This window comes from Macaca fascicularis, chromosome 14 (genome assembly GCF_037993035.2).
Source record: "Macaca fascicularis isolate 582-1 chromosome 14, T2T-MFA8v1.1".
Lineage (NCBI taxonomy): Eukaryota > Metazoa > Chordata > Mammalia > Primates > Cercopithecidae > Macaca > Macaca fascicularis.
Genome location: NC_088388.1, coordinates 124,991,113 through 125,015,573, shown reverse-complemented (window position 1 = coordinate 125,015,573; position 24,461 = coordinate 124,991,113). Strand labels below are relative to the sequence as shown.

At 54.0% G+C, this 24,461-nt stretch overlaps 2 protein-coding genes across 7 annotated transcripts in view; one reads left to right on the top strand and one right to left on the bottom strand.

Annotated features, from left to right (window-relative positions):
• The window catches only part of KIRREL3 (kirre like nephrin family adhesion molecule 3), a 575,278-nt gene extending 552,412 nt beyond the window's left edge, over positions 1-22,866 (top strand). Inside the window, exons 10-17 of one of the 4 annotated variants that reach the window (XM_005580133.4) lie at positions 1,139-1,265; positions 5,541-5,641; positions 8,956-9,154; positions 10,677-10,712; positions 14,480-14,587; positions 16,786-16,895; positions 20,650-20,736; positions 21,350-22,866. In XM_005580133.4, the coding sequence (XP_005580190.1) occupies positions 1,139-1,265; positions 5,541-5,641; positions 8,956-9,154; positions 10,677-10,712; positions 14,480-14,587; positions 16,786-16,895; positions 20,650-20,736; positions 21,350-21,793 (1,212 nt within the window). In that variant the 3' untranslated portion in view covers positions 21,794-22,866. Of the gene's footprint in view, positions 1-1,138; positions 1,266-5,540; positions 5,642-8,955; positions 9,155-10,676; positions 10,713-14,479; positions 14,663-16,785; positions 16,896-20,649; positions 20,737-21,349 lie in introns of all 4 variants that reach the window. The other 3 variants (XM_045369970.2, XM_015435927.3, XM_045369971.2) reach the window with 3 other exon arrangements.
• ST3GAL4 (ST3 beta-galactoside alpha-2,3-sialyltransferase 4) overlaps positions 6,694-24,461 on the bottom strand; it is an 86,516-nt gene continuing 68,748 nt past the window's right edge. For 2 of the 3 annotated variants that reach the window (XR_012423883.1, XR_012423885.1), the window contains one exon: positions 14,104-14,869. The gene's annotated coding sequence lies outside the window, so the exon portion shown is untranslated. Of the gene's footprint in view, positions 7,199-14,103; positions 14,870-24,461 lie in introns of those variants that run through there. The other variant, XR_012423893.1, reaches the window with a different exon arrangement.

Sequence of the window (24,461 nt, the reverse complement as noted above, 5' to 3'; positions counted from 1 at the left end):
AAAGAAATTTTGTAACTTCCCCCAAATAAAGCCACCCTTTACCCTTGAACCTGGGCTTCACTCTCTTGTGTTCCTTTTTTTTTTTTTTTTTTTTTTTTGAGGTGGAGTTTTGCTCTTGCTGCCCAGGCTGGAGTGCAATGGGGTGATCTTGGCTCACCGCAACCTCCACCTCCCGGGTTCAAGAGATTCTCCTGCCTCAGTCTCCCAAGTGGCTGGGACTACAGGCACGGGCGACCATGCCCAGCTAATTTTGTATTTTTAGTAGAGACAGGGTTTTTTCCATGTTGGTCACACTGGTCTCAAACTCCCAACCTCAAGTGATCCGCCCACCTCGGCCTCCCAAAGTGCTGGGATTACAGGCGTGAGCCACCGGCCTTTGTGTTCCTCTTTTAAGACGTACGTATTCTTCAGTGCATGAGAGGCTGTCAGGTGTCCTCACATAAGAAGAAGCAGGGAGAGCCTCGGGTGGGAAAGCAGGGGGACCAGAAGGAAACCAACCTTTGTGTGGCCTGTTACGTAGCAGATACTGCATTATCCTGCCAGGCCCCCACATAGACAGAAAGTGAGCATCTGAGAAGATAAGCAACTGACCAGACAGACACAGGTGTTCACTGCTGGAGCCAGGATTCGAACACAGACCAAGCTCATGCCAGAGCCTGTTTTCATCACTCCAAGCTATAACCCAAAGGGATCCTGAAAATGACTCTGAAAACAGGTCCAGGGGCTCTCAAAGAAGTTCAGCTGTAGGATCAGGTCACCCATGGCTAGCCTGGAAGAGGAGAAGCCACCGCAGGTACAGGGAGGTTCCTGTAGGAGGAAGCCTGGAAGTCCCCAGGCAGGCATCCCCCTCCTCCGGCACATGTACCCCCGCGTGCCCCCAGCCCACAGGGCTGCACCTGGGATGCAACATCCTCAGCCACACGGGGCGGCCTCTCTGCCGGCGGAGTCTCCTCTGTACAGCCCACAGGCATTGTCTGTGCCAGGACATTTTTGGCCTCTTTCCTCCCCACCTTGCTTCCTACTGAGATGCGGGAGACTGCGTCAGTTACCCCAGGCCAGCCTCTCAGCTGCCCTGTTCCCAGAGACGGAGCGCGCCCCTCCGCCTGCTCTTGGTGTCTGAGCCTGCCAATTCTCCTAGGTCCTGAGCAATGAGAAGACCCTGACCCTCAAATCCGTGCGCCAGGAGGACGCGGGCAAGTACGTGTGCCGGGCTGTGGTGCCCCGTGTGGGAGCCGGGGAGAGAGAGGTGACCCTCACTGTCAATGGTAAGACCCTCACTGGGGTGAGCCAGGCCTGAGGGAGGGAAGGAGGACCTCAGGCATCTTGGCATTGCCCCAAAGGAGCTGTCGCTGGCTCTGGGCCTTGCTGTCACCTCCAGCTGTGGGTAGATAGCAATTAGGTCCACCTCCTGGATTCCCTGTCAGACCCAGGCCAGGGGAGGAATGGCCTGGAGAGTTTTCTGGTCACCTTTTTGTTTGTTACCTTCGAAGGGGTCTCGGCCCTAAGACTGGTGGGTGATGAATTTTATCCTGGCCAGGGAAAAAAGCATCGGAGGTCACTAGGTGGCCAATGTATTTCATCCACTCACCATGGCCTTGGCCCATGAGAATTTTTTTTTTTTTTTTGAGATGGAGTCTCGCTCTGTTGTCCAGACTGGAATGCAGTGGCACAATCTCAGCTCACTGCAACCTCACCCTCCTGAGTAGCTGGGACTACAGGCATGTGCCACTATGCCCAGCTAATTTTTGTATTTTTAGTAGAGACAGGGTTTCACCATCGTTGGCCAGGCTGGTCTCCAACTCCTAACCTCAAGTGAGCTGCCTGCCTCGCCCTCCCAAAGTGCTGGGATTATAGGCAGGAGCCACCTCTCCTGGCCCCATGGGAATTTAAGAGAGCATCTCTTGCACCTCCTGACCAGCCTCTTTCCGTTACGTGTGAGCCACCCAGCCAGGGAGCCCTGTCACCATCTCCACCAGGCCACGTGTTCAGGGGCCCCCTCGAGGGCAGGAAGCATGTCTTATTATATATAATACAAATAATTACAGCAGGGGAGTCTTTTCACGGTGGGAGTTAGTAGATGAATGACTATTACATGAAATGTGTAGGGACAAGGGTGTCAGACCAGGCCTGGATGATGGGGTGTAGACAGTCATGGAGAAGCTGGGACCTGGCTCAGGCCAGACCCAAGAAGGCTGTGGCACCAGGACGCAAATGCGGACATCCCTGCCCCATCAGGTGCTTTGGCCACAGGCAAAAAGCAAAGCTGCCAGTTCGACTCCTCTGCCATTTCCGAAGGCTCCCCCCAAACCTCTGTCATGCCCGCCGCCCTTTGGGAGGCCCCTGTTCCCACCATAGCCTGCCTCAGATGAAAACCCCAAAGCTCTGGGCCCCTGCAGGAACTGAGCCACCAACGTTTGCAGCGCATCTGGGTCCTGGCCCCAGAGCAGGGCCTTAGGGAGGGGCCAGCTGAGGTCTCCAAATGAGCTCAGTGGGCTTCAGCGTCCTCTCTACCCAGAAAGCCACCTGCTGGTGGCCTCATCGATTCCCTTCGCTAGAAAACCAAAACCAGCTTGGTGTCTCCTCAGCCTTCTCTGCTGTCCCCATTCACCAGCTCCCCCCACATCCCAGGCATTTCCATTCCTCTCCCCCCACCCCAGAGCCGTGGCAGCCCCAGAGGGAGGCTGAGTCTACCCAGACCCCAGCACGTTCCCAGCCACCTGTCCTGGCAGAGCCCTGACTCAGAGCCCTCCTGCCTTTCCTGCGTGTCCCCAGGACGCCACCAATAAATCGGCACTGCAGGGCTAAAAATAACAGCATCTGATCGCGCCTCCGTATATCCATGGCAACACAGGCTGCAGCCTTTTCCTTTCAGCGCAGGTGTCTGACACTCGGCTCAGAGCTCCAGGCCCCAGTGAAACCAGTGGCCTCCACACAGCCCGCACCAGCCAGGGCACTCGGAAGTCAGGCTGTCCGTGCCTGCAGCCGGCTCTGCTCTGCTGGCCCCATGACCAACCAGCCCAGAACCCTCACGCTCATTCACACACTCCAGGGCCCCCAAGCCTGGAGCATTAAATGAGCATTGGTGTTTCTGGGAAAAAGCAGGTGGATAAAGGAGGAGCTGACATCTGCTGTCACTTTAGATGTTCAGGCATTTCCAAGGGAGATATAAAGAGATTTCTTGAGGACAGAATGCCCCCTGGGGAACACAGGCCTGGAGGGACATTTCTCTTGGATGGGGAGGACACTGAAACCCAGTTCCTGGTGCTGACCAAGGTTGAATCTGCACTCTCCAGGTCTCTTTCTCTCCCCTCCTCTGCCTCAACCCCTGCCAGCACAAGCTCCCCGAGGCTTCCAGGCAGAGAAAAGCTGGAGGGATTGGAGGGAAGCAAAGAAGCTGCTCATTTATTTCTGCTGGACTAGGGTGGCCTCACACACCTGGAGGCAGGGGGATGAGTTCAGTGGCCCTGGAGAGGAGCCCGCCAGACCCTCCTGGGAGTGAACTGTCTGTCCCTGTTTCTGCAGAGCAGGCAGAGGGAGGGTGAAACCCAGTGGATGGGACCTGGGCATGGGCTGGAGGGAGCTGGTGCTATGAAAGCATTCAAATGAGATCAGGTTTTTGACAACTGCTGGCCAGCGCAGCAATCCTTTGGGAAAGAAATTGGCACAGACCTCAACCGATTTGGCTCAAATCAGGTATCTGCAGGAAGGGGAGAGAAACCTTACTAACCCTCACCCTGTTTCCCTTTATCTGGTTTTTGTTTTCTTTTAAGAAGCAGATGCATTTGATGATGCCTTTTAGAATCCTGAAAACCCCTCAGGGAATTCCTAGCTCCTGGAAGCACAAGGAAAAGGTTGTGTGTGTGTGTGTGTGTGTGTGTTGGGGTTTTGTTTTTTTTTTTTTTTTTTGGTTTTGTTTGTTTTTGAGACAGAGTCTTGCTCTGTCGCCCAGGCTGGAGTGTAGTGGGGTGGTCTTGACTCACTGCAACCTCTGCCTCCCAGGTTCAAGCAATTCTCCTGCCTCAGCCTCCCAAGTAGCTGGGACTACAGACTCCTGCCACCACGTCCGACTAATTTTTGTATTTTTAGTACAGACGGAGTTTCACCATATTGGCCAGGCTGGTCTCGAACTCCTGACCTTGTGATCCGCCCGCCTCAGCCTCCCAAAGTGCTGGGATTATAGGCGTGAGCCACCGCGCCTGACCAGAAAAGGTTTTATAGTATTGTCACCTTTTAGTCCAGCAGCAAAACAAAGCACCATCCGGTTCCGAAAACATCAATCTCCTCATCTCTTTGGGTCCTAGACCTGTTGGAGCTAAAGGATTTGTAGGAAGGAGGGCAGCGCTCAGCCCATTCTTAAAGCCATGGAGGGTTCCCCACGCCCACCTCACGCTGCCCCAAGCCCTTTGCCTTCTCAGACTCAACAGAAGTCACCGGAGTGTCTCCAGTACCTTTTCTCCTTTGGCTGGGAGCTACTCATAGAAATGCAAATCTGCTTTAATTAAGGTGGCTAATAAACAGCAATTATGTTTGCAGCAATTTTTGTTTTGTTCCCGGCATAATTCTGCCTGTTCTCCAGATGCGTTGCTCCCAGCTCTCTTTCCTCTGGTATCTACCACCTAAGTCTCAACTGTTACCCCGGGGATTGAAAAGGGAGCATGACCGTTTCCGTCCCTACACCCATCCTTCAAACACCCAGCCCAGCCAGGAAGCCAGCAGAGCGAAGCTAAACTAGCGGCTCCTTTTGGCTTTCACGGCCAGGCAGGCGTCACACGGGAAAGACTTGGGTTAGGTAACAGGAGGAACTGGACAAGAGGTGCTGGGGAACAGGCTCCCCTCCACCAGGCAGACTCTCTTGCCTGTGCAATGTGGTGAATGAGGCAGGTGCTCTCAGAACCTGACCCATGAACATGTGCCACACTCTGTGATATAACATCGGGGTCCGTTTGGGAACCATGGCCTCACAGCGTATGCATTCCACCGTCCAGGGTGATCCCCGCCCTTAGGAGGGGGACATCAACCATTTCTTCTCGTTGGCCCGGCTGGCCGAGGACCTCCCGTTTGTTAGGCAAGGGTGCCCTCTACTGGATGTCTAAGGAATGGCTTGCAGGGGTGCAGCTGGCTGAGGCAGGGGGAGTCTTCCTTCATCCAGACACCTTCCCACCTCCTTTCCAGGCTTACTACCTCCTCCCTAAAGCTTTCCCCGTCCGCCAGATAGAATTATTCTCTCTCCTCTGAAGTCAGTTAGCACTTTATCTGCACCGCTCCTGTAGTACTAAGACTCACCACCTTTTATTACAGTTATTTATATCTTCTGGGGATTCTGACTTAGAAGCATTCACTCATGATCCCTTGAGAGGTTTATGACTGAATGCCTAATTTATCTCTGAGTTCCTACCTTGCACTTTACCTTGCACATACAGGCCTTCTGCAAATGTTTGCTGAATGCTTGGATTAATGAATACACTTCTGAACCCACCCAAGAGGGCGCCAGCAGGGACGTGCCCTTCCCAGGTGCCTAATGGGACGCTGTCTCTCAACAGGACCCCCCATCATCTCCAGCACCCAGACCCAGCACGCCCTCCACGGCGAGAAGGGCCAGATCAAGTGCTTCATCCGGAGCACACCGCCGCCGGACCGCATCGTGAGTGCTCCAGGGGCAGGCGGGGGCCGGGCCAGCAGCCAGACGGTCACTTTTGCCAATAGCTGGGTGGCCAGCCAGGCGGTGGCAATGCACACCTCCGAGGCTCCTTTTCCTTGCTGAGGAAAATTATACCTGCCTTGGCTGTCTTGGAAAAGCGTCGCGAAGACAAAATTGCAGGCCTTTCTCAGAATAGGCAGTGCTCTCCCAGGATTCATCTGCCGTTCTGCTGAGCTCTGACATGAACAGTTCTGACCAAATTCCGCATCCTAAGGGCAGAGGGGCACACGAGGGTAGTGGAGAGAAAAGACAAATGACTTCTTCCCTTTCCTGGGCTCCAGGCCAGTATTTAGCAAAATCTTAGAGTGCAGTTAATAGTTAGCAACTCCTTTCTGTGCCTCCCTGAGTCCTCCTTGCCAGGTCTCCACGGCCTTTACCGTCCATGGTAGCCTGCCCTGTTACCTATCAATCATCCCCTCTAAAGTGACCATTCCAGTCTCCCTCCCTTCTTCAAAGAACTTATCCTTGCAGTGCAGCTAAGGCAACTGAGGAGTCCACCCTCAGCACCTCCTACCAGGTATTTGCTTGCCTTTTTTTTTTTTTTTGAGATGGAGTCTCGCTCTGTCACCCAGGCTGGAATGCAGTGACACAATCTCGGCTCACTGCAACCTCAACCTCCTGGGTTCAAGCAATTCTCGTGCCTCAGCCTTCTGAGTAGCTGGGATTACAGGCATCTGCCACCATGCCTGGCTAATTTTTGTATTTTCAGTAGAGACGGGGTCTTACCATGTTGGTCAGGCTGGTCTCAAACTCCTGGGCTCAATTGATCCTCCTACCCTAGCCTCCCAAAGTGCTGGGATTACAGGCATGAGCCACTGTGCCCAGCCAGCATTTGCATTTTTTTAAAGGGAGGGTCTTGCTGAGCACGGAGCCTCATGTCTGTAATCCCAGCACTTTGGAAGGCTGAGGTGGGAAGATCAATTGAGCCCAGGAGTTTGAGACGAGCCTGGGCAACATAGTGAGACCCTGTCTCTACAACAAAGTTTAAGGTGAGGGCAGAGTCTTTTTTTTCTTTCTTTCTTTCTTTTTTGAGACAGAGTCTCACTCTATCACGCAGGCTGGGTGCAATGGCGCAATCTTGGCTCACTGCGACCTCTGCCTCCTGGGTTCAAGCAATTCTCCTGCCTCGACCTCCAGTAACTGGGATTACAGGCACCTGCCACCACACTCGGCTAGTTTTTTTGTATTTTTAGTGATCCAGGGGGCAGAGTCTTGTACCCAAATCCATCTGAAACTGGAGGGATCTCAGGCATGAAAACAAAGAAAAGTGAGCATTTTATAGCACTACTGGGGAAAACTATTATTTGTAGTAATTCCCAGTGTCTGGCAAAATCCTGCTAGAAGACTGCCCAGGGGTGGAGTGGGCAGGGCAGCTGTACCTTTTCACAAGGCGGCAGTGCAGGGAGGGTGGGGTTGGCCCAGACATGGAGCAGCTGAGGTCACTCCTAATCCGTGCATGCGGGGGCTGACACCCAGGCTGCACCAGTTGAAACTGTCATCCTGTAAACGAAGATATTATTAGAGTATTATTGCCGCTACACACTTTCTCAAGCATTCAGTTCATTCGCTTTCTGAAAGATTCACAAAAAAATTGCAAGAACTCACAAATAAAACTAATACCTATGCCTCGTCATTCATTTTACTCTTTAATGTTTTTAATTATAAATGTAACACAAGCTCATTATCAAATATTCCATTCACTCTTGGACATTTTCGCACCTTCTCTCCAGAAATATCTGATTCTAGGCCAGCGGTTCTCGCTGGCCCCAGGGGACATTTGGCAGTGCCGGGGACACTTTGGTTGTCATTACTTGGAGGATACTCCTGGCACTGGGTGTGTAGGGGCCAGGGTGCTGCTGACATCCTGCAGTGCCTGGGACAGCCCCACAGCCAGGAATGGGTCAGTCCAGCATGACAACAGCACCGAGTTTGAGAAACTCAGTCCCTCTCATCAGCCCTGAACCAGGGTGTGCAAGGCGCTTACACGATGAGGTGCAGACAGTGTATGTGGCCGGCTCTGAAAACTGTTAACCAGCAGCCCTGTAAACTAAGGTAGACAAAGGTGATCACAGACACAGCTCTGTAGACACATTTCTCACACAGACATACAATGTCACACAGGTAGACGCATTCATGGGGCTGCTGTCCTAACTCACACCCGCCCAGGCAGCCGCAGTCCCAGGGGACACTTGTGTGGAGGCGCAGGGCGCAGGCCAGCAGGGTGCCCACTTTGCCCCGAATGATGCTCCCCAGGCCCCCTTCTGGGATGGAAAGACCCTCTGAGGATGCCCCGGAGTATGTGTGTGTGCTTGTGCTTGTGGATTGTGTACATGTGTGGTGTGGGTGTGTTGTCATGTATGTGTGTCATGGCATATGTGAACATGTATATCTGTCGGTGGTGTACTTGTGTGTGTGAGCACATGGTGTGTGTGTATGTCAGTGTGTGTACCTGTATGTACACATGATGGTGTGTGTATGGCGAATGCGTACATGTGTTGCAGTGTGTGTTGTGGTACATACATGCGTGTAAGCATGCTTGTATTGTATGTGGCATATAGTGTGTGCATCTTGGTGTGTGTGTGCATGTGTACATGTATTTGGGGGAGTGTCTGTGTGTTGCGTGTAGATGTGGTATCGTGTCTGCCATGTGTATGTACATGTCTGTATCATGTTTTTAGTGTGAAGTGTGATGTGCATGTATTGTGAGGTGTGTATGCATGTTGTGGCATGTGCACATGTATGCAGGCATGTGTGTGATGTGATGTGTTGTGATTTGGTGTGTGCATATGCTGTGATGCATGTTTATGTGTGTTGTGGTACATGTACTTGCGTATGCATGTTTGTGGTGCGTGTGCACAAACCTGTGTGTATACACATTGGTGGTATGTGTATGTTGTGTGTGTTATAATGGGTGCACGTTTGTGGTGTGTGGTATGTATATAAATGTGTTGACCATGTGTGCGGTGCTGTGCATTGACATGTGTTTGTGTGTTGTGTGTGCACATGTGTACATGCATGTTTGTGCTGTGTGGGATGTTGTGCATGCACATGTGTGGTGATGTGTGTTGTGTGTGCACCTGCATGTGTGCATATTTGTGGTGTGTGGCGTGTGTGCCTGCATACATACCCGAGTGTACATGTGTTAGTGTGTGGCAGTGAGCATGAACATGAGCAGGGCAGTGGCACTGTGACTCTGGTGTGGGCGTGTCCTGGGCCCCTCTGGTGGAGTCTGCTCCTGATTCTGCGCCCCCGGACAGGCCTGGTCCTGGAAGGAGAACGTTCTGGAGTCGGGGACATCGGGGCGCTACACGGTGGAGACCATCAGCACCGAGGAGGGCGTCATCTCCACCCTGACCATCAGCAACATCGTGCGGGCCGACTTCCAGACCATCTACAACTGCACGGCCTGGAACAGCTTCGGCTCCGACACTGAGATCATCCGGCTCAAGGAGCAAGGTGAGAGCTGCCAGGGCCGTGAGGGAACGATGAACGATGGAACCGGAGGGGCCCTCTCCTCGCCTAGGGCAGGGCCCAGGTGGCTGCAAGGTGGGCCGGGGCCCAAGGACAAGCCACAGTGCTCCTCCTGGCCGACCACACAGCCTAGCCAGCCAGAAGCCTCCTCAGCCAGGCTCTCGCTGAAGCAAGGGCCACCAGCCTCCACCAGGAACCAAGAAAGGGAAGCACACAGCTCAGAGTGGCAGCCCTTGAGGGCGATACTTCAGTAGGAGGTGACCACAGCAATGAGCAGGCGGGTGGCAATGACAAGCTGCCCAGCAGCCTCCAGAGGCCTCGGCTTCTGCGCCCTGCCCTCCGCCGTGGGCCCTGGTCTGACACCAAAGTGCCCTTTGGGAGGTGTCATACCTGGGTGGAGCGTGGGATATACTGGCATGGGTGTGCTGGGAACCTGGCCCAGCCACAGTGAAGATGACAAGCCCATCCAGTTACTCAGACGGAAGTCCCACAGAGGGCACCCACTCCAAAGCTAAGGGGTCGGGCTTGTTTGTCCAGATCCCTAGGGCCGGGGGCTGGGCTCACACCACCTGCAGACCTAGGAGGCACAGGGACCCCTGTGCCGCAAAGGCAGCGCTGGGCAAAGCAGTCCGGTGGGTGAGAAGGAGGAGGAAGAAGGCTCACCCCACTAGCCCCCGTGCACTGACATCCCAGCTCCTGGTCAAAGATGCTCAGATCTCCAGGTCTGCTTGGAGCTCTCAGGCACAGACAGCAGGATGGGGAGCCTTGGAGGGGCCCGGAGGGGTGGCTCCGGAAGCTCCACCACAGCCAGCAGCAAGCTGGGTTCTGAGAGGGGTGGTCAATCTTGCCCTTTTGCCAGCAGGGGCTAAGCCATGGTGGACCAGGGATTCGTGCTCAGCTGGGCCTGGGCCTTTGGATGGGCCTCGGGCGCCCAGGAGGCCTCAGTCCTGGCCGTCTCTGACGCCCTCTTGTAAAGGCCCATTCGCAGGCTGTCAGACCCAGCAAGAGATTCTAGGCCAAGTGGGTGGTCTCAGTAGGGTCCCCAGGCCTCAGTGGACCACACCAGGATCACACCTATGGGTCAAATCACACAGTATCTCCCAACACCTCTTCCCTAATAGATGCTGCTTTGCATAATGCTTTGCACATAATTTGCATAATATCATCCACACATCATCCCAAACCTTCCTGGTCCCCTGTTGCCTACCCTCCGTGTCTTCTCCTTGGTGCCCCCACCCCCATGCCCTCCCCCAAGTGTTCTCACCCCAACCTCCCCAGACCCCTCCGAGACATGATTTCTCTCTCTGGTCCCTAGCCCCTCCGGTCTCTAAGTCAGTCTGAATGAACTCCACGTTCAACTGGGCTAGCCTGGATCTGTTGGGGGTCCCAGAGACGTGACTGGGAAAGGAACCCCTCACCCAGCCCCCCTCAAGCAGCTAATCCCCAGTCCCACCCTACCCTGGCCAGCCAGGCCCTGGCTGTAGACGCTTGCTTTATTTCCAAACAGGTTCGGAAATGAAGTCGGGAGCCGGGCTGGAAGCAGGTACGGAAGGAGATGATGAGAATGGCCCTGGGCAGGGGGTGGGGGAAGGGATTTCTTGGCTAGCTGGGGAGGGAACCCAGCAGGGGGCAGGGAGGCCTGTGCTGGCCAATAATGTCTCTGCCCTCCCCCGTCCTGAGGGTTTAGCGTAGTCAGAGCAGCGGGGCGGGGGGGTCCCAGCCATCTTGGGCCTAGGGACCCCAGAGACCTGTCTCCTGCCTGCCGCTGGAACCCACAACTCCTTCCGCTCTGGGACACTGGCTCTCACTCTTCCCTGCTCCATTCCTTCCATCCTTTCTCTTCGGGAGCCCTGACTCCTGGCCTCTGGGGTCAGCTGGCCTCTGGGGTCAGCTGGTCCCTGTCCTGACTGCCTTCTGCTTCCAGGCTCTCTCCGACCCTTCCTACTTCTCCACATCATCACCAGCTTGGCCACTGCTTCCCAGGACACCGGGGGCCCCAGCCCCTGCTGTGGCTTGCGCATCCATGCTTGCTGTTTGCCACCCCTCCCTACTCCTGCAGTCCCCGTGGAAGTGTCATCTCACCCCAGGCTGAGGCTGCAGGGCAGCGCCTCCCTCCCCAGGCACACACAGCAAAGCAGTCATCATGCCCCCTGGGTGGAGTTGCTCTCAACCCCACCCCCAAGCAGAAAAACAGAAAAGAGAATCAGGACCAGCATGCCAGGCTCTATGGCCATGCTGAAGACTTGAGTGGTCCTCCACCCTAGGCCTCCTGCCACACTGGCCCCTGGCCCGTGTTACCTCCTCAAGCTCTACGTGGGATCCTCGTGCCCCTGCCTCTGCCCCTCCTGGCAGACATGCCCCTATCAGAGCACCAACCCAGGGCACAGGTCGCTCACAGAGGCCCCTGCAGCCCACGCTGGGGCAACCCAGAAAGCTGCCAGCCTCCCGCTGCATTCTCCCCAGGTCCGTGCTAATGCTGAGGGTGGTGTCTCCTGTCTCCGTGTCTCCTGTGTCTGCTGACACTCATCCAGAGCTCCCTAACACCCTCTCCCCTCGGTGGCTGACTCCTGGTGCCTGGCAACCTCCTTGGATGGAGGGGAGGCTGAGCGGGGACAGCCCCTCCCTCCAGTCTCTCTCGAGGGGCCAGGCAGGGAAGGCTCTGTGCAGAGAGGAGGGGCCTGCACATCACCCTCGGCCAAACCTGAGGGAGCCAGGCAAGGAAGAAACACACACAGGCAGGCTGGGGACTGGAAAGGGATGCCACCCCGGGGCGCTCACCCCCACAGGACCCCCTGCTCTCCCCCTGCCCACCTGCCCAGGGACCATTGTCCCGCTAAGAGGGCGCCCCGCCCCCAGCCGTCAGCAGCATGTGGAAACACGGGCTGTGGATCCCAGGATCGGAAGGCACCTTCAATGCCGCTGCCCAGCTCTCCAGGCTGCAGACAAGGCACTGAGGCCCAGAGGTGTTAAGGAGCCTTCCATGGGCATACTTTGGCTCTGAGTTCTGCTGAGACAAGCCCTGTGTTTTTCCAAGGAAACTTACCAGGAATCTGAGGAGAAACCAACCCAAATCCATCCAATTCCAAAGCAGAGAGTCCATGAGCTGCCAAAGCCGTTTCCCTTTCCTCATGGAACTGAAACCTAGAGACACTGTCATCTATTGGGCAAGGCAAGCTCAGCTGAGTCCCAGCCCCTTTTCTCAGTCTGACTCTTGAACCAACTTGGGCACCTCGCGTTTCAACCCCCAAGTGTCTACCTCTTCCTCTTGGTTCCCTCCCCGTCACCCCCGCAGTTGTCCTGGCCACTAATCGGTAGGTAACGAATGGCTTCGTGTGCAAGTCCTGGGGTGGCAAAGGGATGCGCCAACTTAACTAACAACACTGCCAGCCAGGGGCGCCAGCTTCCTCTGGCCGGAGGGCAAATGGCTGCCCCCCTACCGCCACCCTTCGATGCCTCCTCCCACCAGCATCTTCAGAGGCCAGGGTTTGAGGTCTTTCTCCTCTCTTTAAAGAAAAAGACAACAAAAGGCTTGTTGGGTTGTAACCCAGAACGGATACCTAGTTGTCCCCAGTCGCCCACACTGACGAACGCAGGGTAGGCTGGGGAGGGGCTCAGTCTTTAAAAGGAGCTTTCCTGGCCTTTAAGACTGTGAACTGCTGATCAGGCGCAGTGGCTCACGCCTGTAATCTCAGCACTTTTGGAGGCTGAGGCGGGCGGATCACCTGAGGTCAGGAGTTTGAGACCAGCCTGGCCAATATGGTGAAACCCCATCTCTACTAAAAATACAAAAATTAGCCAGGCATGGTGGTGGGCGCCTGTCATCCCAGCTATTCAAGAGGCTGAGTCAGGAGAATCACTTGAACCAGGAGGCAGAGGTTGCAGTGAGCTGAGATCATGCCACTGCACTCCAGCCTGGGCGTCACAGCCAGACTTCGTCCCAAAAATAAAGGACTGTGAACTGCTGGTGACCCCTTCCCAGGTAACAACAACAGCAAACACCAAACAGGGCTGGGTACCAGACTCTGCTCCGAGGCCTCTGCCCACACTCACCCAGCTCAAGCCCATAACAACTCTCAGAGGGGCGGTAGCATTATCCCCACTCTACAGATATAAGAAAGGCAAAGTCCGTTGCTCAGAAGAAGGGATGGAGCCAGGACTCGGAGCAGCGGCAGCCTGGGTGGTACCGAGCGTATGAGATGTAGAGGATCTCACATGTCACTCTGTGGGTGGAGCTGGACAGGGTGGGAGTGGGGTGAGTGGAGGGGCGAGGGCAGTGACAGGAGACCTAGATTGACCCTGGCTGTGCAGCTCCTGTGTGTCCTTGGCCAAATCACTTGACTTCTCTGGACCTCAGTGAGAGCCCCAAGCTCTCCCTGCCCCAGCATTCTCTAGTTCTGTTCCTGATGGACTCCTCATGGCCCCAGATCGTGTGCTCAGGCCCCACTTGCAGCCGTAGAATGGGCCAGAGCTGTCTGGAAGATCACCCCCAACTCCATCCTTACCCTCCCTATCCCTACCCCCACTCGGCTTGGGCAGGAGACAGGCGGCAGAGACTCAGCAGGGGTGAGGCCTTGCCTGCCCAGTGTGTGGGCCTCTCTTGCCGGGAGGGGTGCTAGGATGCTCAGAGGGGAGGCCTCCAGGGAGAAGCTGCAGACCTGGAGATGGAGGGAAAGGGGCCTCTCTCCTTAAAGAGATTGTAGTGGAGAAGCTGTAACCCTGCTCCCTGGCCCCTGAGACTTGGACACCTGAGGGCCACAACTGATGCCCAGCAGACCTGGAGGGAAGCTGCTTAGACCTGGAAATGCTAAGAGCCGGATGTCCTCTGTATTCACCCGAGAAAGGGAAGGGAAGGAGAGAACATTCTGAACAAACAAGGGCAGTGACCATAGTCGTTTTTCAAAAAAAAGCCAGGGCCTATGACTCACTGGCCAAAGTGTGATAGAGCATTCCTGTTTAATGCCAGAGAGAGCTCCATCGTGCCAGCCTCACCCTTCATCTCCAGTCCTCCTGTTCCCTGGCCCTCCCTTCTCCGTGTCTGCCTGCCTCGCTCTCCTTCCTCTGCCCTTTGCCCCAGTTCCCCCGCCCTCTCCTCCACCCACCAAGCCCCCGTGTCCTCCACCCTGGTCTTTGCAGTCCCAGCTAGAGCTGACCCCGGTTGGACTCGGCCTGTGCCTGCCCAGGCCCGACTGAGGCATTTCCCAGGAGGGCCCCATGTGGCAGGGGCTGCACCCACAGGAACGGGGTGAGATCTTGGGGGGATAGTAGGCCATTCCCCATCGCTCGTCAGCTGTGCCCGCTTCTCTCCCACAGAGTCTGTGCCGATGGCCGTCATCATTGGGGTGGCCGTAGGAGCTGGTGTGGCCTTCCTCGTCCTTATGGCAACCATCGTGGCCTTCTGCTGTGCCCGTTCCCAGAGAAGTACGGGAGGGAGATCCGGGATCTCAGGGAGGGGGACAGAGAAAAAGGCCAGGCTTAGGCTGCCCCGGAGAGCAAGTAAGCAGGAGTGCAATGAACAGGGGTCCTAACAGTGCTGTGAGCTCCTGGGCAGGGAGTGGGTCTGATGTATCGGTGTATGTGAGCCTGGGCAACATGGCTTCTGGCAGAGTGGGCAGTAGGCTGAGGTTGACCTGGACTAGACTGAGCTTCATCTGCAGGGCAGCCAGCATTTTGGATTGAACACATAGCTCTTTCGATCAGGAACTGTACAGAAAGATAGGGGGAAAAGTGGTTAAGTGGTTTGTGGTTTGATCCTTGCTCTACAAGAGCTGTTAGTCTAGGAAGACCCCATCTATACAACAAAATAAAAATAAACTAAAGAGCTGCTAGTCTCACCAGAAAAATCGGGTCACTCACATAGCTGTGGGGGAGTGGGTGGGGAAGCAATAAAGGAATTGCTTATAGCAAACTTGTAAAAGTCTTCAGTGATTACCAATAAAATTCTAGTGTTTGTGCATGCTTGAAGAATTGCATGCACCCAGGAGATATGCGTGAGAGATTGGATGGCAGAGAACAGGTGAAGACAATGGAGACACAGTGTTCCAGTCCCACCTTTTCTGCCACATGACCCTGGGCCAGCTACAGCGATTCCAGGCCTTGGCTTAATCATTTATAATGAGGATACGACCCTGATGACTCCATCTGGCACTAATATTGTATGAGTATAATGCACAAAATCAATCACCGGGATGGTCTCCTCCTCCACTCAGCAGCCTGCACATGTCTGAAGAAAGCTGTTCCCCTTGTGTCTTCTGCACTCCGAGCTAAGCAGCCTTGGCTCTCATGACCACCCCAGCAATAATGTGGTCTCAGGACCTCCATCACCACCCTCTCAGTGGAAATTATAGGGGAGCATATAAATATATACACATACACATATATATACACACATATATATGCATATATACACACACACACATATATATGCATATATATACATATGATTTTTTTTTATAGAGAGTCTCTCTCTTTTGGCCATGCTGGAGTGCAGTGACATGATCTCAGCTCACTGCAACCTCTGCCTCCCAGGTTCAAGCGATTCTCATGCCTCAGCCTCCTGAGTCACTGGGATTACAGGCGTGTGCCACCATGCCTGGCTATTTTTTAAATTTTTTGCAGAGACAGGGTTTCACCATGTTGCCCAGGCTGGTCTCGAACTCCTGGCCTCAAGTGGTCTGCCTGCCTCAGCCTCCCAAAGTGCTGGGATTACAGGCATGAGCCACAGCGCCAGCTCCTCAAGAATTTCCCTTTTTTTTTTTTTTTTCTCTTTTGAGACGGAGTCTTGCCCTGTTGCCCAGGCTGGAGCGCAGTGGCACAATCTCAGCTTACTGCAACCCCCGCCTCCCGGGTTCATTCAAGTGATTCTCGTGCTCAGCCTCCCCAGTAGCTGGCATTACAGGTGCCCACCACCATGCCCAGCTCATTTTTGGATTTTTAATAGAGACAGGGTTTCACCATGTTGGTCAGTCTGGTGTCAAACTCCTGACCTCATGATCTGCCCACCTTGGCTTCCCAAAGTGCTGGGATTACAGGCGTGAGCCACCGCGTCCAGCCAAGAATGTTCTAACAGAGTTCTCCAACTAGAAACAGGCTGCCTCCTGCAGAAGTGGCAGTAAAGCTTCCATCATGGAGGCGTCCACAGAGAAGCTGCCCAGCGCCTCAGGGGTGTTTCTCTTTAGATGGGGGTTGGCCATGGGCAATTTAAGGTCCTTTCCAACACTGAGATTTGTGGTTCTATGAATGGAGGGATCGGAGTCTGCCTGGTAGAGTAAGTCAGAGAAGACTTCTAGAAAGAAGTGAGAATTCAGTAGGATGAAAAGGACCTAGCTCAGTAAGGTGGACAAGTGGCTGAAGACAATCTTTCAAGCCAAGGGTGCATGGCTGAGGGGCATGTGACAGGAGCCAGGCCGCCCATGGGGTCAGCCTCCTCTGAGGCCCAAATGCCCACAGCATCTCCATATGGAGGTTCTGTTGGTGGCGGGTCAGTGAAGCTGCCGAGTTCAGGGGCTGAAGGGGAAATGCAGAGGGTGGCAGAGCGGAGGCAGGGGACTGCAAGGGAGCTTGACATCTCAAAAGTAAGAACTAAATCTATCATCTACACTTTACTATTTTATCTCCAGATCTCAAAGGTGTTGTGTCAGCCAAAAATGATATCCGAGTGGAAATTGTCCACAAGGAACCGGCCTCTGGTCGGGAGGCTGAGGAGCACTCCACCATCAAGCAGCTAATGGTAAGAATGCGATTACGCCCCATCCCATCCCGTGACCCATTCCCAGAAGGTCCTGGGACTAGAGGCTTCTCAATGACCTAGATGCTTCCAAAAAGCAAAGCAGCGGTCAAGATGCCCCCCGCCCACCCCACAATAGGTGAGGCACACACTGTCAGCCAACAAATGTGATTGTGTGCCTGCTATACTGTGCTTGTGTTCTGGGAGACTCAAAGGCATCTAAGATGCAGTGCAGGCCAGGCGCAGTGGCTCACGCCTGTAATCCCAACACTTTGGGAGACCGAGTTGGGAGGATCACTTGAGGGTAGGAGTTCAAGACCAGCCTGGCCAACATGGTGAAACTGCATCCCTACTAAAAATACAAAAATTAACTGGGCGTGGTAGCAGGCGCCTGTAATCCCAGCTACTAGGGAAACTGAGGCAGGAGAATTGCTTGAACCCGGGAGGTGGAGGTTGCAGTGAGTTGAGCTCAGGCCATTGCACCCCAGCCTGGGTGAGAGCGAGACTCCATCTCAAAACAATAACAACGAAAAAGTTGCAGTCCAGCCTTCAGAGAGCCTGGCTTTTCCGTAAGGAGAAAAGACATATGCATAAATTGCCACAATATGTTGTTATATAACATATAATCCCCCCCAACCCACTGCACACACACACATAGCTATTATAGATATTCAATACAAGTCCTCTCCCTCATCCGCCACACCCCACCAAAACGAAGTCTGCACGAAACACAGGTTCCTCCTTGGGGACTGGATTGCAAGTGAACTCATCACTTCTCCAGCCACATTAAGCCTGCTCCTCCTCTTCCGAATCCCCATTTATGGGCCATCATCTACCCAGTTGTCCAGGCAGAAACCTAGACAACCATGCTAGAAGTTTCTTTTTTTTTTTTAATTTTTAATTTTTTTTTTTTTTTTTTTTTGAGACAGAGTCTCGCTCTGTCACCCAGGCTGGAGTGCAGTGGCCGGATCTCAGCTCACTGCAAGCTCTGCCTCCTGGGTTTATGCCATTCTCCTGCCTCAGCCTCCTGAGTAGCTGGGACTGCAGGCGCCCGCCACCTCGCCCGGCTAGTTTTTTGTATTTTTTTAGTAGAGACGGGGTTTCGTGGGGTTAGCCAGGATGGTCTCGATCTCCTGACCTCGTGATCCGCCCGTCTCGGCCTCCCAAAGTGCTGGGATTACAGGCTTGAGCCACCGCGCCTGGCCTATGCTAGAAGTTTCTAGTTGCCTTGGTTGTAACATGTTGGAGTGGAGGCGGCGAAGCAAGGGATAAAGTAGATGGGCTTTTTGGTGCCTCAGTGTCCTCATCCATGAAATGGGTCTGAAAGCCACAGTATACAGGGCTGTGGTGAGGGTGAAGTGGGCAAAACTCAGAAGGGCTTGAAGCCCATGGAACACAGTAAGTGCTCAACAAATATTAGCTATTTATGTTGCTAGAGGGTGAGCTGCTGCTGCTGTGTTAATCCTGGGGTCTTCAGAGCCTTACACAGACCCTGGTAGAGACGTTTAATGAGTCAAACTGACTTTTCCCTTGGCTACGCTTTCTCTCTCCAATTGATTTTCAGGTCCTGTCAATTTCACTTCAAAAAGTGTCTCAAATGTGTGCCCCACCTGTCCTCCACCATCACTTCTTGACTTCCGGCCTCATCCTTCCTCCCCTGGATGATTACAGCAGCCTCCCAGTTGGTGTCAGCCCTCTAGTCTTTTGTCTCTTTTCTCAATCCACCCTCGAGAGCCTTGAGAAAGGAGTCTTTCTAAAATGCAAATCTGGTCCTGTTACTTGCCCACTTAAAATTCCTCGGCGGCTCCCCACATCTGCTGGACAGAGTCCAACTTCCTGGTGTGTCATCAGGGCTCCTCAGTGCCAGGCAGCCACCAACCTCTCCAGCTCCATTTTCCGGCCAAGTGCATCTGGCCTTCCAGACATGCCAAAGAGCTTGATTCCTGGCCTTCGAGTCTTTCAGACTTCAAAGGCCTGTGCACCGGCTGTTCCCTCTGCCTGCTAATTTTGTCTGTTGAATTTCACATTCTCTTATAACAATCAACTCCAAGATGTTCCGGGCTTGTCCTCCCCGCCCCTGGCAGAGCTGTGCACCTTCTGCTCTCCCAAAACACTTTGTATGTGCCTCCTTTATAGTGCATTCCCCCAGTTCCATGTTAGCTTCCCCAGTTATCCCAGAGTTCCTCGAGGGCAAAGGTCATGTTCGAGTCTACGCTCATCTGTTTCCCCCGGGGCCTAACACAGGGCCTGACACAGTGGAGTGTTTAATTTTATGAGGGAGGAAACCACAGCCTAGACCTCAGAAGGGATGATGTCTCTATACTTAAGCTTAATCAGGTGTGTCCTTCATCCCAAATGGGACCTTGAATTCTCTCCCACTGGGACATTCTGTTTGCCTCAGACTGTCTCCACATCCCTTAGTCCAAACCCACAGCAAGAGTGTGGGCCGCTCAGCGTCAGGCGGGAGCAGAAGGGACTTGCTGTGGGCTCTGGGCTAAGCCACCCCTTGAGGAGATCGTCATTCTCCCATTCCTTTCACCTCCTGGCCCCAAGACAGACCCATCTGCAAGGAGAGGCAGACTTAGCAATTGAATCTGATGGGAAAGAAGGTCTCCAATCCGGACAGTGCCAGAGCATTTACTGGAAAAATGAACCACGTGGTCTCCTTAGTGAGGAGGCAGCAGGGTGGCAGCACCTTGACTCATTCCACGGGGCTCCAAAAAGAAACGAGGAAAGCAAGTTGCAAGAGAGAAGAAACATCCCAGCCCAGAGAGTAGGAGGGAACCTACTACCTATACCATGCAACTAGCAGAGAGACACATGGCAAGCAGGTTAAGCATCACTGTGGTTATTCAGATTAATTCATACGCCCACTGTGTGTGGAGTATGCTTTTTCATCTTACGTCTAATAATTATGTTAATTTTTAGTAATTTAGAGCTAAGCCACTTTGCCTATTCCTTCAACATATACATACCATTTGAAGCAGCTCTATTGTGTATCAGGCACTGTGCTAGGCATTGGCAAATCAAATAATTAAGAGATTCCATCCCAAAAGCATGCAAGGTCAGTGACCACAACATGCAAAGCACTGAACCAGGTGTGGGGGTACCCAGAGACAAGCAGGAAGTGATCCTTGCCCTCAGGCTGCTTGGCATCTCTAAGGAAGATAACTTTTCATTAGAATAACAGGTGTGGCCCATGTCGCCAGCATCTCACAGATGGTTATTCCTTGTGACTCCTTAAGGCCTGCACTAGGCCTGCACGCTGGATAAGAAACTGCCCTAAGGAGCCTGGCCGTGCCTAGTGGTTGATATTCTGAAATTATTTATCTACAAGTCCATCTCCCTGATGAGCAGAGCTGTATCTTAATGTACGTTAATCTGTGGATCCCTGATCCTTAGCAGAGCACCTGGCCGGCATTTTACAACAAACGTTCAGTGAATGGAATTGAATCAGGCATGTGAGATCTCTGGTGATGCCCTCGCCCAAGCGAGGAAAGTGTGGCCTCAGATACCTGCCCCTTGCCTCCCCTAACTGCCCCTCACCTCACCGACCTACCCATCCCCCTCAGCTGCTTCCCTGTCTCCTAGGATGGGGGTCCAGGAACTCATCCTGAGTCTTCCACATGGTCCAGGCAGTGAGGGGTTGTGGGGCTTATATAGGGCAATCTTTTGAGTTTCTGATCTCATCTTTTCCCTGGGGGAAGTGGAGGTGTAGCCACCTCCGATCCACTGAGCAGCCTTTTTTGGGTTGCAGATGGACCGGGGTGAATTCCAGCAAGACTCAGTCCTGAAACAGCTGGAGGTGCTCAAAGAAGAGGAGAAAGAGTTTCAGAACCTGAAGGTAAGAAGGGCCCCAGGTTATAAGACACAGCCGTGGAATCCGGTCTTAAGCTCTGATGGCCCAAACCCCAAATCTATACAACAAATGACAGCAAGTCGAGAAGAGAAGGCCAGAGGCCAGCTTGGTGGCAGGTACCCGTCCCTGCCTAAGGCACCTGCTCTCCCCACCCCAACGCTGAGGAGGCTGAGAGAGCTAATGCTGAGACTCCACAGTTCTCTTCCACAGCCTCCTCACATGTAGATTCAAAATGAAGCATCCATGTTCTGGATAAAAACAATTAAAAAGTCTGATTTTCAAATGACCTTGCATCACCCTGACACAAACCCAGTCAAGAGCCTCTGCTTCCCTCCTTTGGCCCTCAGCCCTCACCCTTGCCGGCCCTCCCCTCCTGGGGTCCGCAGTTCCCCTTCTGCCATCTCCTGCTCAGTGTCCTTCTGCCCCTGCACCCTCCCCGCAGCTGTTCACCCCCGAGTTTGCTCCCTACCAGGTCACTCCCTTCCTCCTGTTTTCCCTCTTCCCTCCCCGCATAAGAGGACGGGCTCAGCCTGGAAACCCCAGTCACGTTCAGTGGAGGCTCCACCAGGTGATGCTCCTCTTTCTCTCGCCCACCCAGGACCCCACCAATGGCTACTACAGCGTCAACACCTTCAAAGAGCACCACTCAACCCCAACCATCTCCCTCTCCAGCTGCCAGCCCGACCTGCGTCCTGCGGGCAAGCAGCGTGTGCCCACAGGCATGTCCTTCACCAACATCTATAGCACCCTGAGCGGCCAGGGCCGCCTCTACGACTACGGGCAGCGGTTCGTGCTGGGGATGGGCAGCTCGTCCATCGAGCTTTGTGAGCGGGAGTTCCAGAGAGGCTCCCTCAGCGACAGCAGCTCCTTCCTGGACACGCAGTGTGACAGCAGCGTCAGCAGCAGCGGCAAGCAGGACGGCTATGTGCAGTTCGACAAGGCCAGCAAGGCTTCTGCCTCCTCCTCCCACCACTCCCAGTCCTCGTCCCAGAACTCTGACCCCAGTCGACCCCTGCAGCGGCGGATGCAGACTCACGTCTAAGGATCACACACTGCGGGTGGGATGGGCCAGGGAAGAGGGCAGGGCAGGTTCCGGTTGTCCAGGGACGAGGGGTACTTTGCAGAGGACCCCAGAACTGGCCACCTCCAGGACAGCCTCCCAGCGCCTCTGCCACCGCCTTCCTTCGAAGCTCTGATCAAGCACAAATCTGGGTCCCCAGGTGCGGTGTGCCAGAGGTGGGCGGGTGGGGAGACAGAGGGCGCGGCTGAGTGCGCTGTGCTCAGTGCTGGACACCATGTCCCCGGCCCTTTCCTGGAGGCCCCTCTACCACCTGCTCTGCCCACAGGCACAAGTGGCAGCTAGAACTTTGCTTTCACGAAACTGCGGTCCACTCTCTGGACTCTCCGTGGGCTCTCCCCCTCGCTGACCACAAGCCCTCCCTGCCCCTGTGCCTGTGCTCCCATACAGCCCTGGGGAGAAGGGGATGAGGTCTTCCCAGCACTGAGCCGCCCCAGAAACCCCGGCTCCCCACGGCTGCTCATAGCCCATACCCTGGAGGCTGAGAAGCCAGAAATGGCCTTGGCTAAAGGAGCCTCCCTCTCACCAGGATGGCCGGGAGCCCACCCCCAATTTGTTTGGTGTTTCGTGTCCATACTCTTGCAGTTCTGTCCTTGGACTTGATGCCTCTGAACTCTGCGGTGGGACCGGCCCCACCAGAGCCTGGTGCACTGGGGGGAGGGAGGGAGGAGGGAGCCTGTGCTTACGGAGCACCTGGCCCGGCGTGCCCCTCCTGGGCTGTGTGACCCCAGCCTCCCCACCCACCTCCTGCTTTGTGTACTCCTCCCCTCCCCCTCAGCACAATCGGAGTTAATATGAGAAGTGCGGGAGCTTCTCTGGTCAGGGTTCTCTGAACAGTTGTGGAGAGAGTGCTTCCTGCGAGGTGTGGCATTTGAAGGGGCTGGAGGGCAGGTCTTTAAGATGGCGAGACTGCCCTTCTCAGCTGATAAACACACGCTCCTGTCTTCAGTAAGGCTCCACGAGAAGAGAGGAAGTATATCTACACCTCACCCCTCCCAGCCACCACCTGAGAATAAATGTTAGGGACAGTACTCCAACATGTTTGTTCTGTTCTTTTGTTCCTACAAAGCACCACAGGAAGAACCCAAGAGCTCATAGAACGCGTTGGGGACCCAAGGTTCTCTGCCCTCCTTTGATTCAATCTTCCTAGACATTGAAGGCAGTTGACAGCTCTGGTTGCGGTGGCAATAAAATCTACAGGCTGAGTCCTCTCCTTTGCGGGTAGACCCAATCCAGAGGACGCGTGGGACTCACCAACCACCTGACTCAGTCAAATATAGCTCAGAGGCAGAGTGGTCACACTAGACACTGGCCAGGCCATTCCGGACCTTTCCTCTCAGCAATATTCAGCAGGGAAAATTTCCTCCTCTAAAGGTTCAGAGAACAAGACCCCCTAGAAAGAGTCTAGACCACCAGGCACCCTAACACTTTAATATACAACTCAAATAATGTTCTAAGAAGAGCCTTGATGTGGTCATGGCAGATGGGATGGATAAACAGGGGCAAGTTCGAGTGCTCGTTGAGGGACTGGGATCCAAATGGAACTTTAAAGAACCCAAATTGTCCCTAAGGTGGGTTGGAGGTTCCTCGTCAGTTTTAAACCTTTCTTCTCCAACCTTCCCTGGTAGTCCTTACTCATCATGGGAACCTTCACCACACCAGCTTGTGCTGCTTTCCAGACACTGATTCCTTGGATGGTCCCAATCCACAGATTCTATACACAGCCTACATAGCTCCTCCACTCAGAGGAATTTTCTGTTTCAATCATATTTCCAAGTGCTTCAAAATTTCCCAGAAACCTGGCTAGCTTCCTTTGCAGCCCCCAAGCCTGAGGGAGTAAAAACTGATCAGAAATGGTAAGTGCACGTCCACAGCCCACATTCTGCTGCTGGTACCATGCTGGCCTAGCATAGACATCAGGATGCTGGCCCCTGCCCCCTCTAGGTTAATCTCAGCAAGCGTTCTTTCTTTCTTTCCATATATGTTTTCCCTTGGCTAACAGAGAACAAAGATCCAAGACCATATGCACTATGCCTTGGTGTGCTGGAATAAGGAAAAGATGACTTTAGAGGATCTGTCCATTTACTTCTCTTATTTCTCCTGGTCTTCCCACCTTGGATATGGGTAGACCATCTACCTCCTAGTCCTCAACACAGCTGACCCTGCCCCTTGCTCCTGCTATACACACATGCACACAGAGGAGGAGAGAGAGAGAGAGACAGAGAGAGCGAGCGAGAGCGCACTAATAGGGTGGAGGTGTCCATCCTTCCATTCTTTCCTGGGAGCCAAAGTTATAAACCAGCAGAATGGGGAAGAAATGTGTTCTATAAAATGAGCCCTTCTTCCTGTCCCTCAGCACACCCAGGGTAAGAATGTGGACTGAGCAGAGCGCTCCAGGGCAAGTGCAAACACTAGGCTGCCGGATGCCCAACCCTCTGAGCGTTCTCCAAGGCCCAATGCAGCGAAGAATAGCCCAAGGGATAGGAGGTCGCAAGGATGATCTTTGTGAGAGACAAGAGCAGAGAGGGAAAAAATGAGGGGGATGTGGAGGACTCTGGGGCACTGAGAAGCCCGGATTGAGCTGGGTGCATCCCTCAGCTGTCTCCAGCACTATCTACTTTTCACAAAGGAG